Here is a 14697-nt window from a genome sequence, read left to right on the forward strand (position 1 = left end):
GGAGGCAGGCCGGCAAGGCAGGGGCTGCCTTTTTTCCAGGGGTCCAATGTCACATCCAGGGAGTCTCTACACCTCGGTGGCAACACCTCTCTCTCTGACTGAAGCATCTCTCATCTTTCTCACTGTTTGGTTCTTATCTTGGGACTCACTTGTCACTCCCTCAGTGTAGGCTTGGAGAGAATGGAGTCTGATGGTCTGGTTTGCAGGGACCCTGTGACATTATCTGGTCAAGCCGCACCCATTTCACAGCAAAGAACACCGAGGCCTGGGGAGAGGAAGACCCAGGAAGAGAAGGTCCCATGGCAAATTAGGGGTGAAACCATTTCCTGACCCGCATGCCTGTGTGTTGCCACTCCCTGCCATTCTCTGTGGGGACGGACCGACAGGGCCCTGTCACAATGGCTCTGGTAGCCCCAGTCCCCTGGAAGCCTGGGAGAGAGGCAGCATCCAGATCCTGGATGAGGATGGAACCACTGCTGGCCCACAGGGGCACAGAACGCACCCAGAACTGCTGGGATGCAGGTCACATCTCAGGCTCCTAAGGCTTCTAGGAGATGGGTCTGGCAAGGAGGACCACTTTTAAGAAACAGAAACTGAGGCGCAGGGAGGGAACATGACTTAACTGTGTGGGCAGAAGAGCTGGGACTAGAACCCAGGCTCCCAGGCCAAGTTGTAAACTAGATGGAGACCACGTTTATCTGTCAAGCTGGGGGTGAGAAGGAACAGGTTCCAGGGAACCAAGGCCACCAGGCCCCCAGGGCGTAGTGCTATCTCTCTGCCTTCAGCACTGGGGTGGGTGTGCTCCTGAACTCGGGGCCTCATGGCCCCTCTCCCTTCAACAGGCAGCAGAACATACTTCAGGACACACTACATTCTGTGTGTATTCAACCAGTGGTACCTCTACCAGCACAGCCTCAGCCACTTCATTTCCCTCTTGATCACCCCCAACCCTTCCCCTCCACACCAACCTCTCCCAACTACCCCTGCTCTGCCCTTTCTTCTGGGCCAAGCCACCACTGGTCCAGCTACAAACACTTGGGTGTTGGCCGTGGCAGCATAAGGCCCCTGGAGGGGACTGGGCCCCAGGAAGCAGGCCTCCCCACCCCACCCCCGGCCCAGCCCGGCCTGGCCCACCTGCCTTGGCCTTGCCAGTCTCGGGCACTCTCTGAGGGAGGTGAGAATGCTGGATCTGTGGAGACCAACAGCTGCCACCAGCTGGGTGCTTCACAGCTCCCCACGTGGCCTGGCCGGGATCTGGGGCCCAGATTCCTCTAGAAGGCCTCCTATTCCTCCTGTGGGGTGTGGGTGGCCTCTTACCTTTGGGGTGAGGTACTTGGTCATAATTTCCTTCCCTTTTTCCCCCAGCTTTTCATCTGGAGTAACTTCATATTCTGCCTGAAACAGAAGAAGGAAAAGAACAATAACAGATCTGCTCCTGAGCTGCTTCTAGTTACACAAGCTTCTCAGCCCCTGGAGAAGACACCATGGAGGTCAGGTGACCACTCCCTCCCCCCACAGAGCAGGAAGCTGAGGCCCAGACTGGGAAGAAGACCTGGCCAAGGAGCTCTGACGTCCAGCCCAGCCTACTCTGCACCATCCACAGACATATGCTTATTAGAACAGGTGCTGTCTTCTCGGGCTGCACATTAGGGTCACTGGGAGCAAACACTGGTACCCGGGCCCCACCCCACACCAACAGACTCTGACCCTCTGGCCAGGAGGGCAGGGCTCTGGACAGCTGGGGTTGAGAACCACCGACTCAGATAAATCACAGGAAGCCACTGGAAAATAATGAGCCACCAAACTGGAAGGTCCCCAAGAGACTGCCTGGGGTCACTCAGACCTTTCAGCTGCATGACCTTAGACGATTTCCTTCACCTCCATAAAATGCAGATTGAAAAAGCACCACTACAGGGCAACTGTGCTGACAGAATGTGACAAAGCTCTCAGCCCAGAGCCAGGCACATCATAATACTCCATGAACAGCTGCCGTAATTATCACCATTGTCATTATTATCCCTTGCAAAAGAAAACGCTAATATGGAGCTTTTTGCAGCTTTTCAGCTTATAAAATGAACATACAGAGATTTTTCAGATGTTCAGAGGGCGCGCATGCACACAGAGGGAGAGAGAGAAGCAGACTCCCCGCTGAGCAGGGAGCCCAATGCGGGGCTCGATCCAGGACCCCAGGATCATGACCTGAGCCAAAGGCAGACGCTTAACCGACTGAGCCACTCAGGCGCCCCTTTTCAGATGTTCTTATCTGAACCTCAAAAAAGCGCAGGCAGTGATGTGGGAGGGTAGGGTCTCACACCACATCTGCATATGAAGAGCAGGATGTTCAGCAGACTTGGCCAGAGTCATTCAGAGGAGATGGCAGGGCTGAGGCCTCCATCTCCAAACCGGAGCTCTTTCTCAACAACTCCAAGGAATTTAGGACTCCAGATCGCTGGCCAAGTCAGCGGGACCTCCAAAAGACAAACCTTTTTATTTTCCTTGACCTCAAGAGGGGCTCCTTCACTCACATCTGACGCACTTGCCCGAGGATAAAAGGCCTCAAGTTAACAAGAAGCCTGGGTAAGCCTGCCTTTCTCATTTAGACAAGAGAACTAATTGCAAATTGTTTATAACCATTTCAAAATCCACCACCCAAGGATTTGTCAACCTCGGTCCAAAAGTACAGCTATTTCAAAAGAGACAGGAAATGACATCAACACAAACTGAAACACCATGGAGTTAGGAGCCCCGGCCCTCCTGGCCCAGTTCACGGCAACCCCACAATCCAGTGTCTAGGGTCCAATCTCTCCCCCCAGGCCAGTCCAGAAGCCCCTCCAGAAAAGGGGTAAGCAGAGGCAGCACGTGGAGTGCCCACAGATGCAGCCACACATTTCCGTCCAACACGAGTAAGTTTTTCCTGTGATACCATTTCTCTTCTAATAGAGAATCAAGACTCAGTGATTTTTCTCCAAGGAAGAAATGTTAACACTTCAATCATTTGGATCACAGGGCTATGGGATAGTAATTCCGGAAGGAATCCAACCCCCTCACTTTACAGAGCTGGACACCGAGGCTCAGAGAAGCCAAGGACCGGGTCCAATATCATACAGCTGGTAGTGGCAGAGCCATGGTGGGGGGGGGGGCGCGGCCCACAAGCCTCCTGACTTCCTTCCATGGGCCGCCCGCCTCAGTGCGTCGCCCTCCACAATGCCTCCACACCACGAAGACTAGCCTTGTGGGACTGATGGTTTCTTGTTGAATTGATTTGATTGATGCGATTTCCTGAGACTATTTAAGGAGAGAAGGTGGCTCTTCCCCCTTGAGTTTTTCCTGTTATTTTCTCCCCGGATGCTTCCGAAAAATCCCCCCAAACTAATACGCACATGTGCACACCCAACACAGTATGGAGTAGGTTATAGGCTCACCCTCAAGGTAGGTATTATTATTCCCTATTAACAGATAAGGAAACTACGCCTCTGAGAGCACCAAAAACCAGTTCAAATACAGTCATGCGAGCACGTGAGAGGGCTGGGAGCTATGTCTCCAGAGGGGGTGAGAGTTCTAGAGCACAACTGACCACCCTTTTTCCCAGATGAGGAGAGAAGCACCTAGTGTCCTGCCGCTCTGGAAACCCGCCTAGTGGTCTGGCACCATGGGAATCTACCCAGACTGCTTTGCAGGGCCCAGGCCCCGGGCAAATGGCCGACCACCTTTTGGGGTAACTCAATCCCATGCAGAACCCTGGATTTGCACTGTCCCAAAATACATCTGTGAAGGCGGCTCTATTTAACCAAATGGAGGCTTGAAGCTCATTAATCAGCCTCAATAACCAGCTGAAAATATTATTGCTCTGGGTACTAAAACCCACGTTAAAAAAATAACATCACTTTCAGGTCAGCTGCCTCCCAGCAGAGGCCCGGCTGGGCAGCTGGGCGCCACAGTTCCACAGGGAGGCAGCCGGGAGCACGCGGGGACAGGCATCCCCAGCCCAGGATCAAAAGGCCTTTCTTTGAGAGTCCATGTCAGGTCACCACCACTTGAAGAGCATTTGTGTTGGGAGGCAGAAAACCAACAGAAGGCTTCCAGCTGGGTTTTTCACACTGATTAAGTCACCTGGAGTGACAGGCCCTGTCTCCACAGTGACCCCCGAGAGGCCTCCTACAGAGAGAAGGCACCATGGCGGCTCAGCTGGGTGGGCAGAGCTCAGGCAGATCACGCCACCCGAGCCAGGGGACCACCCGGGAACCCACTGCTACGGGAACACCCTTGCCCAGGTAGTGGGCAAAAGCTGCTGAAATCAGCTGCGACCAGAAAACATAAGCAGCAAATAAGAGGTTGGGCCAACAGCCCAGAATTTTACAATTAGCGCTGGCTCGGGAAATGGCAGCCAAAGACTTCAATGAAGAGAGAGAAAACCACATGCAAGGAATGCCCCCATGACCTCCATCAGTAAGGGAGCTCCCTCCAACCAGAGAGGGTGCTAGGTCTTATCCCCTCCCCGCAATGGACGGTACATGTGCCATAAGGCCCATCTGAAACCTGGGAGCTCAACCCTCACAGCCAGAGCACCAAAGGGCACCTACGCTAATCCACTCAGAGGATATCTCTCTTCCCCAGATACATCCAAGGTGCTCATTTCATGAGCCTCTCCTCACACTGTGATTTATGCCAAACGCAGAAATGGCCTTTGGGGAGGAGATGCTGCTATTAACACAAAGAGCAAAACACTACATTGAGTTTAAGGTAGAAAGAATTATTTACAGATCTCTGCCTGCCAAAGAGTATAAACATCGGTGTACATCCTAGTTTATAAACCTAATATTTTATCCTCTTGGTCTGCTCTAATTGCATCATCAATCTCAGAAAATTCCGGTAAAAATATGTCTTCTCTATTAAAACACACTTCCCTCGGATGATTTTTAAAAACATGAAGACCACAAGCCAGTAAAAGGGGACTTGTCAGTTTTCAAAGCAGCCGACACTGGTTTAAAGAGCAGAGTGAGCCGGATTCCTCTCGGCCTCTGACTAACTTCAGATGTCACCTCCTCCTCCTGGGAGACCTTCTCCTGCCCTGACAAGAAGATGAAGTCAGAGATGCTATGAGGTCTTGCCACCTCCGGCTTCTGTAATTATCGATGTGGTCAGCTTTTCCAGAGTCCTCGCGGCAGGGACAAGTGACGCGCTTGGTTGGCAGCGCTGCTCACCACGGCCCTTTCTGGAGAAACACCCAGCTCCACCCACGCCGGCCTCGGCGTCTTGCTGTGCTGCTCGTGTGGGCTGGAGGTCTCCATTTGCCTCTCTGGAGTCACTCTCTACCCTGGTGTGGGCAGGCGAGAATCAGGGTGAGCAATTACCCCCCCCCCCAACCTGGGCACCATGGTTCCCGGCCCCCTCTTCTAAAGACCCAGCTCACGTACGCTGGCCTGCATCTGTCCCTCCCCTTGTCCCTGCAGACCTAGAGGTGGCAAAGGCTCCCACATACTGCATCAGCACTACTGATTTCCCCATCCTGCTTAGCACTCCATCAACAGCCCTGCACTCGCTCGTGGGCAGGCTGTCCATCTCCTGCCAGGACCCTGACTGAACAATCCTTCAGATGGCTGGGCCCTGACCCTGCCCTCTCTGCTCCCCAACTAGAATGAAGAAGCACTGCAGAGGGGCGCATCCCCCAGGAGTCCCAGGATCGGATGGGTCTGGTCAGCCCCAAAGCTTGTATCTACCTGGACAGACTATTCTCTGGTCTCTGCAGAGACAGCTGCCATCTGCGGAGCCCTTTTAGGCCTGGGTCAGGAAGGGAGTCACTGGCCCCCCTCAGGGCAATAGATGGGACGGAACCAGAGAAAGAGAGGGAGGAGCCAACCCCTGGCCATGTTGGAGTATAGCCTGAGAGTGGGAGGAGTGACCCCAAGGGGGACCCCAGACCCTACTGACAGCACCACAAACACCACCTTGTGCAACACAGCCTGGCTGGGGCAAAGGCTGTAAAGAAGGAAGGACGAAAGGGGTATCACACCTTTCTCTTGGGTGAGGTGACAAATTCACCAGCAGCTGTCACAGTCCCCTGGCAGAGGGGCCATGCTGTCACCTCCTGCCTGCCCCATCATACTTCTCCCGAGAGCCTCAGCCCTGAGTGGCTCTCTCCCCACCCCCTCCACCACCCCTGGACTGCCTAGTTGTTTCCCCTCCTCCCCCAGCCCCAGAATTATTTCTCTGTCTCCAACAAGGCTCATAAGGCCACTATGCATAGGCCTTTGACTCTCCCTGTTACTCTTTCAGTTCTAAGAAGAATTTCAGTCTAGCCCAGTTCAGGCAAAACTGTTATCTTTTAGCTCCTAGAATTCAAGGATGGACTGAATAACCAAACTGTCGGGGGGGCGGGGGGGCAGGGAATGAAATGCAGCCAGGCCAAGACTATCAGGATAGCAACATGAGCACTTCTGGAACCCACTCTCGTCCACACGCGTGTGCGTGTGTGTGTGCATGCACATGTGCCTCGTTCTCAACGCTGACTGGCTTACTCCAGTGGCACATGGTAGTCAACAGCTCCCAGGCTTTTTATGTTAAGCATTCTCTGCCAGAGAAGGACCTCCTCTCAAGTCTATAAATCCCAGAGAAAGAAATCACTGGCCTACATTGGCTCACAGGCTCATCCCTGCTCCAGCTGACTGTGAATGGGAGGGGGGTGTGTGTGTGTGACACCGTAGGAACATGGCAGCTTCTAGAAGAACCATGTTGGTCAGGAGTATGGGTGGGGGACTCAGGAGACTGGACAATCCCACAGAGGTCTACTAGATGAACCCATTTTATAAGTAGTACTTTTTCAAGATGACCCTGCTCCCAGGGTCTGGCTTTACCAACTGTTCTGAGGGTCTCCATGTCCATCTGAAGAATGATTACTTCCCTTACCCCCCTCCCTCTTTGGGGAGAGCACAGAAGTGATAGAAGGACACGACACATACTGGGTATGACTCATAAATAGGAGAAGCAGGATACTTGACTCCTCTGGTGAGGCGCAGCAAATCGTTTCGTTTTACAAGTAATTTCAGGATAACCGGGCACATTTAATGCCAAGTGATAGCCCACTGATTTCAAGTGATTTCCTACAGTTCTGGGCTAATGAATGGCTTGAAGTGTCTTTTAGCATTTCCTGATAGAAGGTTTCATTTGCTGTAACCTCGTATCTGTAGTTGCCGGTCTCCAAGATGGAGACCGTAAGGATCCTTGCCTCCTGTTATTCGTGCTCTTGAGAAGTCTCTTTCTATACTGGAAAGACCTAACCTGTGTAAATATTATGATATTGGGGCTAGGACAGTATGGAACCTCTGAGGCTAGGTCATAACAGACACTGCAGCTTCTAGCATGCTGTCCTGAATCACTGGCTCTGGGGAAAGCCAGCCATGTGACAAGGACGCTCAAGCAGTGCTGTGGGGAGGTTCACGTGGAAGACAACTGGGGCTTCCAACCAACAGCCACCACTAACCGGCCCGCCAAGCGCATACACTTGGAACAGATCAAGCCTTGGATGACTGCAGCCCCAGCCAACATCTTTAATAGAACCTTTTAAGACAGCTGGAGTCAGTAGCATCTCGGTAAATCATTCCAAAATTCTGGACCCACAAAAGCCACGAGATAATAAGTGTTTCTTGTTGGTTCACGCTGCTCAGTTTTGAGGTAATTTCTTATTCAGCAATAGGTAACGAATACTTACGTATCTGAACTCAGAGCTAGTATCGCTTACTTCATTAAAAGTTATCTTAATTTATTCATTTTTCAATCTTTCATTTAATCAGAAAGCAAGTTCCATGAGGGCAGGAACTTTCTTCTCCTACTCAGTGTGTAGTCTCCGAATGCTAGAACAGAGTATGATATACTAGACACATCCAGGAGATAAGTGCTAAATAACTGGTTGAGTTATCTGCCACATCTCCCCTAACCCCAAAGAGAAGAGACCTGAAAACTTTCAGTCACACCCAAGTGAGGGGACACGAGGGTTTCAAATGAGCTGGGATGTCATCTGGGCTCCCAGACCCAGGTGAGAGAAGACGTACATCAAATCTAAGTCTGTGGAAAGACCCTATTGGCCTGTGGAGGTTGACACTGGAGCCTCTTCTGGTCCCCTGACCAAGTGGGCAAATCTTCTTTGAGGCCAAGTCAAGTCACAGCTTTGACTTGGGTCACTAACTCCATTTCTCTGTGGGAAGGCAATGAAGGAGTCCTTCTCAGGCTCCCAGGAGGCCCTTGACAACTAAGACTAAGGGCTCAATTACCCTGTGAATGATACACAAACAGTTCTGCTGCCCCCCAATCACCCAGGCCCCATTTTAAAACAGCCATGGTTTTGACTCGAGAGACTTGACTTGAGAGACTCAGACATTAGGACTGTGCAGGACAGCAGCATTTCCCGGGGACTACGTCAGAGACTGACGAAGACGGGTTATTTTTAATAAACCCCACTTGGTAGAAATTCAACACAGAGGTGGGAACGGTGTGGATGGTGCCGGCTGAGCCAGGGAGCACTGGGGCTGTATGCTGCCTCCTTGGAGTTCCAGTCAGGATGGAAGGAAAAAACATATTTCAGACGAGAGCTGCGCCAGCCCTGGAAAACTCAATAAAGTCTTCCTGCGTAAAAGAGGTGTTCCAAAGGCTAGTCATTTGACGTCAAGATGGGTGATGAAAGGGCCCTGCTAGTTCCCAGAGATGCAGACAAAACGCGAGGGGCAGGGCCAGCCTCTATGAGTGGCGGCCGCGTTAAGGCGTATGTAAAGAACATTTGTCGCATCAACACAGGGAGCCAGACTCACATTTCCTTTCCAGAAAAAAAGCTCTTGGTACTGGCCCAGCAAAAGGGAACGTCTGCACGACCAGAATGAAAATGGGCATCCATTGGATTTTTTTTTTCTCCTCAAACTGACTATAAGTGTCTAACAAGACACGTGGCTGGAAAATTCCACTGGCTCCTGGGTTTAGCCTTGCCTTGCTCTGCCTCATCAACTCTCTAGATGAGTCTCAAAGCTGGCGATGCCTCATCTTTTCCAAATGGGGAGCAGCCTTGGTCCAGGGCTCCATCTTTGGTCCTCATCTCTCCTTCCACGTTCATCTCCTTGGTCAGCTCACCCAGCCCACGGCCCCAAATACCAGCTATATGTTGACAACTCCCAATCTTCCATCTCCAGCCCAGACCTTTCTTGCAGATGCCAGACTTGAACGTCCATCTCCCCTCAATCATCTCCACTTGGTTGTCCGAGAGACACTCCAGCTAAGAGTACCTAAAATGGAGCTCCTGGTCTTCCCCCAAATGCGCCTCCCACAGCCCTTCCCTTACTCCATCCTTCCATCTGCTCAGGTCAACACTTTGAAGTCATCTGTAACTCTTCTGTCTCACCCACAATGCATCCAAAAATACCGTTAACTCTGCCTCCAAAACATGCCCCAAATTCAACCACTCTCACCACCGCTAAATGTTTCCTCACTGGCTTGAGCAACCATCATCCCTCGCCTGGACTGCGACAGCAGCTGCCTATAAGAGCTCCTGTGCCCGGCCTTTCCCCTCCAACACAGGTGCCAGAGGGATCCTTTAGAAACCTAAGTCAGCCCATGCCACTGCTCTGTTCAAAACCCTCCAGGGGCTCCCCATTTCACTCAAAGTCAAAGTTCTTTAATGGCACAAGGTCTTGCATAATCAACAGCTCTCCTAGACCCCTCTCTGCCCTTGCTTCCTCCATTCCAGCCACAGATGCCGTGCCCGTAGGCCTTTGCACTGGCTGGTCTCCTGCTTGCCTTGCTCCTCCACCACACACTCCCCTGGCGAACTCTCACAGAGGGGTGTGGCACCCACCCAGAGCCAGCACTGCTCCCTCAGTCTGTCTGTGGAAGCTGCCTGCCTGACCAATACACCATTCTGGCACTGCCCAATAATGAGGCTCCAGTGCGTGTTGGAGCCAGCACCTGGGGCAGAGGGCACTGCAGGGAGGGGTGGTGGGGGAAGCCTTCTGAGAGCAGAGCATGAGAGAACAAGGAACCAGCCGGCATTCTCCTGAGGGGCACGTGGGGGCATTTCAGGCATCAGGAGTGAGGGAGCCAGGGCCGAGAGGCTTCAACCTCTGTGGTAGCAAGTCAGAAAATGCACGGCTCAAGAAAGACCTGGGTGAAGGTCAAGGATTAATAGTGCAGGTGGGGGCCTAGCAGTGGAAGGCCTGGTATTCAGCCTCAGAACTTGGACTTTATCCTGGATGTCCATGTTTCCCAACCCTGGATACACAGTACAATCGTGGGCAACTTGAAAAATGCCAATGTCTATTAGAAATCCGGGCCAATCCATGAGTAATGAGCACCCCTAGTGCCAAACTGTGGTCTCCAAGTACCATTTCCCAGTAAAGGAACCAGAGCTCCTTGGAGATACAGTGGACTCTAAGTCTAGGCAGTAAAGATACAAGATGAACTGAGACATCGCATCCTACCAGATAGCAAGGAGCTGCCCATGACTACTGGGTCCTCTCAAGGGCTCAGAAGCCAACCTGGTGGCCAACGATGAGATCATGGAGCATCAATAAGGATAATGACCACCACACATCAAAATGCATCCATGTTTAAATCCACGCCTTTAAAACAAATTGGTTACTACTATTGGAGGGTGCTAGTGAACCGATCTGGTACTTAGAAAACATAAATACAGGGAAAGAATGAAGCAACCCCTCCATGAACTTTATCACTAGGTAACCAAACAGTAACTGAAAAGAAGTTTCCCAGTCAGTCAGCAAATGAAGAAGGAATGACAAAATGAGAATGTCACCATGCTGCAATCCCTAATTAATCAACACATTTAGGCACTGCCTAAATCGGCTGCCATCTCTAACAGAAAGACAAGCGGAGAGTAATGTCCCCTGATGGAAGAACAAAAAACCACATATGAAGTCACCCTGCCCCTGCCAAAACAAAAAAACTAAAACTGAATCTGGTCAAGTTTCTCGATTCAATGAGCAATTTACAAGCAATTCAGAGAAACCTATTGCATGACATATGGAGTGACAGAGCAGATTTCAGACTCCGGGACACTTCTGGATGAACAAGGAGCAATGGTTATAACCTGTTAAAACATGCATTTACAGAAAGTATGAGAAAGTTGGACATTTAAACACTAATATTTGACGATAATAATTACTTTTTTACCTTAGCTGCACTAAGGGTATTGTGGTGATTTGTGTGTGTGTGTGAAAGAGCCCTTATTGTTCAGGGATACTGAACTGAAATGCTCACAGATGAAATCACATGTGTGAGATGTGCTACAAAATGCTACAAGCAGGGAGGACATGGTGAAACAAGACTGGCCATCAGCTCATAATGGTTCAAGTGGGGTGAAGGGTGCATATACTGCTCTTCAACTTTACTTTTTACAGTTTGAAATTATGAGAAGTTACGAAACTACTAGCCCCCCCACCCCCTCTGAGATTCAAATTAATGAGACTGGGCTTCGGCTCAGGCATTGGTATTTTTTTTAAGGCTCCCCAGGTGTTTCTGTTACTCAGCCAAGGTTGAGAACTATTGTAGTCACTATGTGAGACATGCTGAGAGCCTCCACTAAAACCAAGACAGAGGCTATGGAGGGGAACTGGTCTGCGAGGGGTCAAGGAATCAAGCATATGGTCCTGGATTAGATGGGGAACGAGATGAGGAAGAGGGAGGGGTTGGGGACATTGCAAAGATTTCAGGCTCGGGTGACTATGGGTGCTGGTCACTGGATTAAGGGAACATGTCAGGCCTGGTAGGTTTGGGGATCTGGGGTAACGCGACTTCTGGCAGAGACACTCACTGGGCAGTTTGGTTTGTAAATCTAGAGATCCACACCAAGACCCTGAAGCAGACACAGAAATCTGGGCCCCACAGGACTGTCCCCCAAACCGAGACAGAGGTCGGGATGGCTACAGCCAAGGGAGGCACTGGGGCCTCTAGGAAATAGCCACCTTTTGGGCCCCTGCCCTGGGAAGGGGTGCCTGGAAATACCCCATTCTTTTCATGACTGGTCTCCATTCCTTGCCCTCCCACCCACTGTCCACCTTCCTTGGATAGACACCCAAAAGGCAGTCTGCCAGGCCGAGGTGCCCTGTCTTCCTGCACGAGTGCTGAGGAATTCCTGCATATTCCTATGTCGTGTCCTAAAAGCCCATGCAGATCAAGCACCATTTGTTAAACCAGTCAATGACTGGTAAATCTGAAGGAAGTCTCCATATGGTGTCAAACACGGCCACACGTGTCAGCAGCTGCTGGAGCCAGCAACTGTCAGAGTGGCTTAAAACGGCCAACACAGGTTCATTACACAGATGCTTACTTAAAGCCTGTATGTGCCATGCTCTGTTCTAGGCAGGAGTGAATGGGAAGCCCAGGGTCCTGGCCTCAGGGAACTTGCATTCTAGTGGAAAAGTAGACAGTAAATAAGAACACAAACACAAGCTCTGGAATTTTAGAAAATGGGTTTTCAGCTAGGAGGGGTCATGGAATCTAAGTGTTACCTTGGGATGTTATCCAACTTCCCCAGGCGCTGCCTTGCATAGTAACCCAGGCTCCCAGAATCAGACAACTGACAGGGCTTCCCTTTAAAGCAGCAGTAACTGAGGCCCAGAGAGGGAGGTGGCCCATCCACGATCACCCGGGCTGAGGCAGACTTGCGGACAAGTCTGGAAATTTATTGAGCAACAATTTCATTCTTCACCCTTCTAAACGATATGGTTTATCTTTTCCTCTGGGCAAAAACAATCATTGATCACAGAGGACCAAAGGGCCTCCCCAGGAGCAGTGACTTACCACTGAGTCCAGGAACTGAATGTAACACTCTAGCCCAGGTCTGGTTTCGCAGAACTGCCGGAAAAGCAGTCTCCCAATTGGCTGCTTGTCACATAAACTGCAGTAATCTCTGTCTGGAAACAAGAAAAGAATGTGGTGAGATGCAGGAGAGAGCTAGGGAGGGCCGTCCAATCAACCCACACCTGTACCCAGAGCCCCAGAGGGATGGAGCAAGATGACTGGCAAACTCTCAGGACCCCTTATTTATCTCCAAGCTGTGCAGACTCAGGGGGGACAAGGGCGGTTTAGAGGAAGGCACCAGTTATGCCCCAACCTCTAGTTCTTAGCCCACTCCCCCTTCCAAAGCCCTGACTCCTGTATGCCAGATATCAGCAGTTCTGGGGACGGTGCCTCTACCCCCCTGGATGGCCGATCACCATGTCACACTGCCCAGTTAGTGACTGGATAAGGGTGGCAGGCATCTGACCCAAGCCAGTTCCAGTCGGAGTGGACCACAGACCGTGCCTGGGCACACTGAGCAGAACTGCCCTTTCTTCCTCCGGGGGCTGGGGTGCATGGGTGCGAGGCCAAGGTCTGATGCAGTGCTCTTGACGCTGCAAGGGGGGCTGCTGTGATGACGGGGCTCACACACAGAGGAGGTCAGGGCTGAGCAAATGACAGAAAGTAAAGTTGGTGTCCTCGTGGTGTCATGAATCTCTGGATCAAACCATGCCTGCAGCTCAAACCACATCTGAAAAGTTTATTTATGAGCTTTGTTTAGGGCAGTTTGAAAAGATTTAAAAATTACTTGTAATTCAAAGCACTTCAAATTATGAAAACCCTGCATTTTCCAGCTGAGGAACTAGAGGCATGGAAACAAGAAGTGACCGGCCCCCAGCCACACAGCAGCCAGGAGAGTTCCAAAGAGGAAATGCAGCGCAAGACTCCAAGCCTGGAGGCCTGGGTACCAGGTGCTAGCCAGTGACTTGCTATGTGACTTGAAGCAACTCACTTGCTCTCTCTGGGCCTCAGTCTTCCTCTGGACAATAAAGGCACATGTTGGAGGTAAGACTGGGGGCAGGGGGGAAGGTACCTTCTGGCTCTTCCTGCAACAATGTTAAAGCCTCTGTTGGAGGTTCTTCTGGCCGGAAAGATGCTCAATGGACTGACTGAGACATGATGCCTCTGACCCTCTCAAGCACGGATCATTGGGCCTTTGTGCAACTGCATTAGAAACGGTCAGGGGACCTCACGGGGAAACCGGGAAGAGGGTTATAATGACTTCAGGAGAGCAAGCTGAACAGAAAGAATGACTGTATCCTCGCTGAACCCAGAGGAGGAAAAAAGGACAATCATCCCTGGAAAGGGGATTTCTCTGAAGATAAGGAACAGAAGGAGATATGAACACAACCATCACGTCCACTCACTTTCACAACCAAAGAAAGAGTTTATCCACAGAAAGTAAAGCCCTGGGGCGCCTGGGTGGCTCAGTCGTTAAGCGTCTGCCTTCGGCTCAGGTCATGATCCCGGGGTCCTGGGACCGAGCCCCGCATCAGGTTCCCTGCTCCGCGGGAAGCCTGCTTCTCCCTCTCCCACTCCCCCCTGCTTGTGTTCCCTCTCTCGCTGTGTCTCTCTCTGTCAAATAAATAAATAAAATCTTTAAAAAAAAAAAAAAAAGTAAAGCCGTGACTTGTAGGGAGAGCGGTGGCTGTGAGCATGGGCTCTGGAGCTAAACTGCCTGGGGTTCAAACGCCAGCCTCACCATGCTCTGCCAGTGTGTCCTGAGGCTTCTGACTTAACACTTTCATCCCCGTCTCCTCATCTGTAAACTGGGGACACTAATTATACCTATCTTCTAGGGCTGTCGTGAGGATTAACTAAGACAATGCATAGAAAAGACTCAGAACAGAACCTAACATATAGATA

At 51.2% G+C, this 14697-nt stretch overlaps 1 protein-coding gene across 3 annotated transcripts in view; it reads right to left on the reverse strand.

Moving 5' to 3' along the window:
• Positions 1-14697, reverse strand: part of GRK5 (G protein-coupled receptor kinase 5) — a 206889-nt gene that overhangs the window by 48743 nt on the left and 143449 nt on the right. For all 3 annotated transcript variants that reach the window (XM_028121728.2, XM_028121729.2, XM_028121726.2), the window contains 2 exons: positions 12793-12905; positions 1318-1395 (listed from right to left, as the gene is read on the reverse strand). In XM_028121728.2, coding sequence (XP_027977529.1) covers positions 1318-1395; positions 12793-12905 — 191 coding nt within the window. The remainder of the gene's footprint in view (positions 1-1317; positions 1396-12792; positions 12906-14697) is intronic.

Source organism: Eumetopias jubatus, unplaced genomic scaffold (genome assembly GCF_037043125.1).
Source record: "Eumetopias jubatus isolate StellerSeaLion01/CBP00866 unplaced genomic scaffold, mEumJub1_p1.0 scaffold_17, whole genome shotgun sequence".
In the NCBI taxonomy this organism is placed as follows: domain Eukaryota; kingdom Metazoa; phylum Chordata; class Mammalia; order Carnivora; family Otariidae; genus Eumetopias; species Eumetopias jubatus.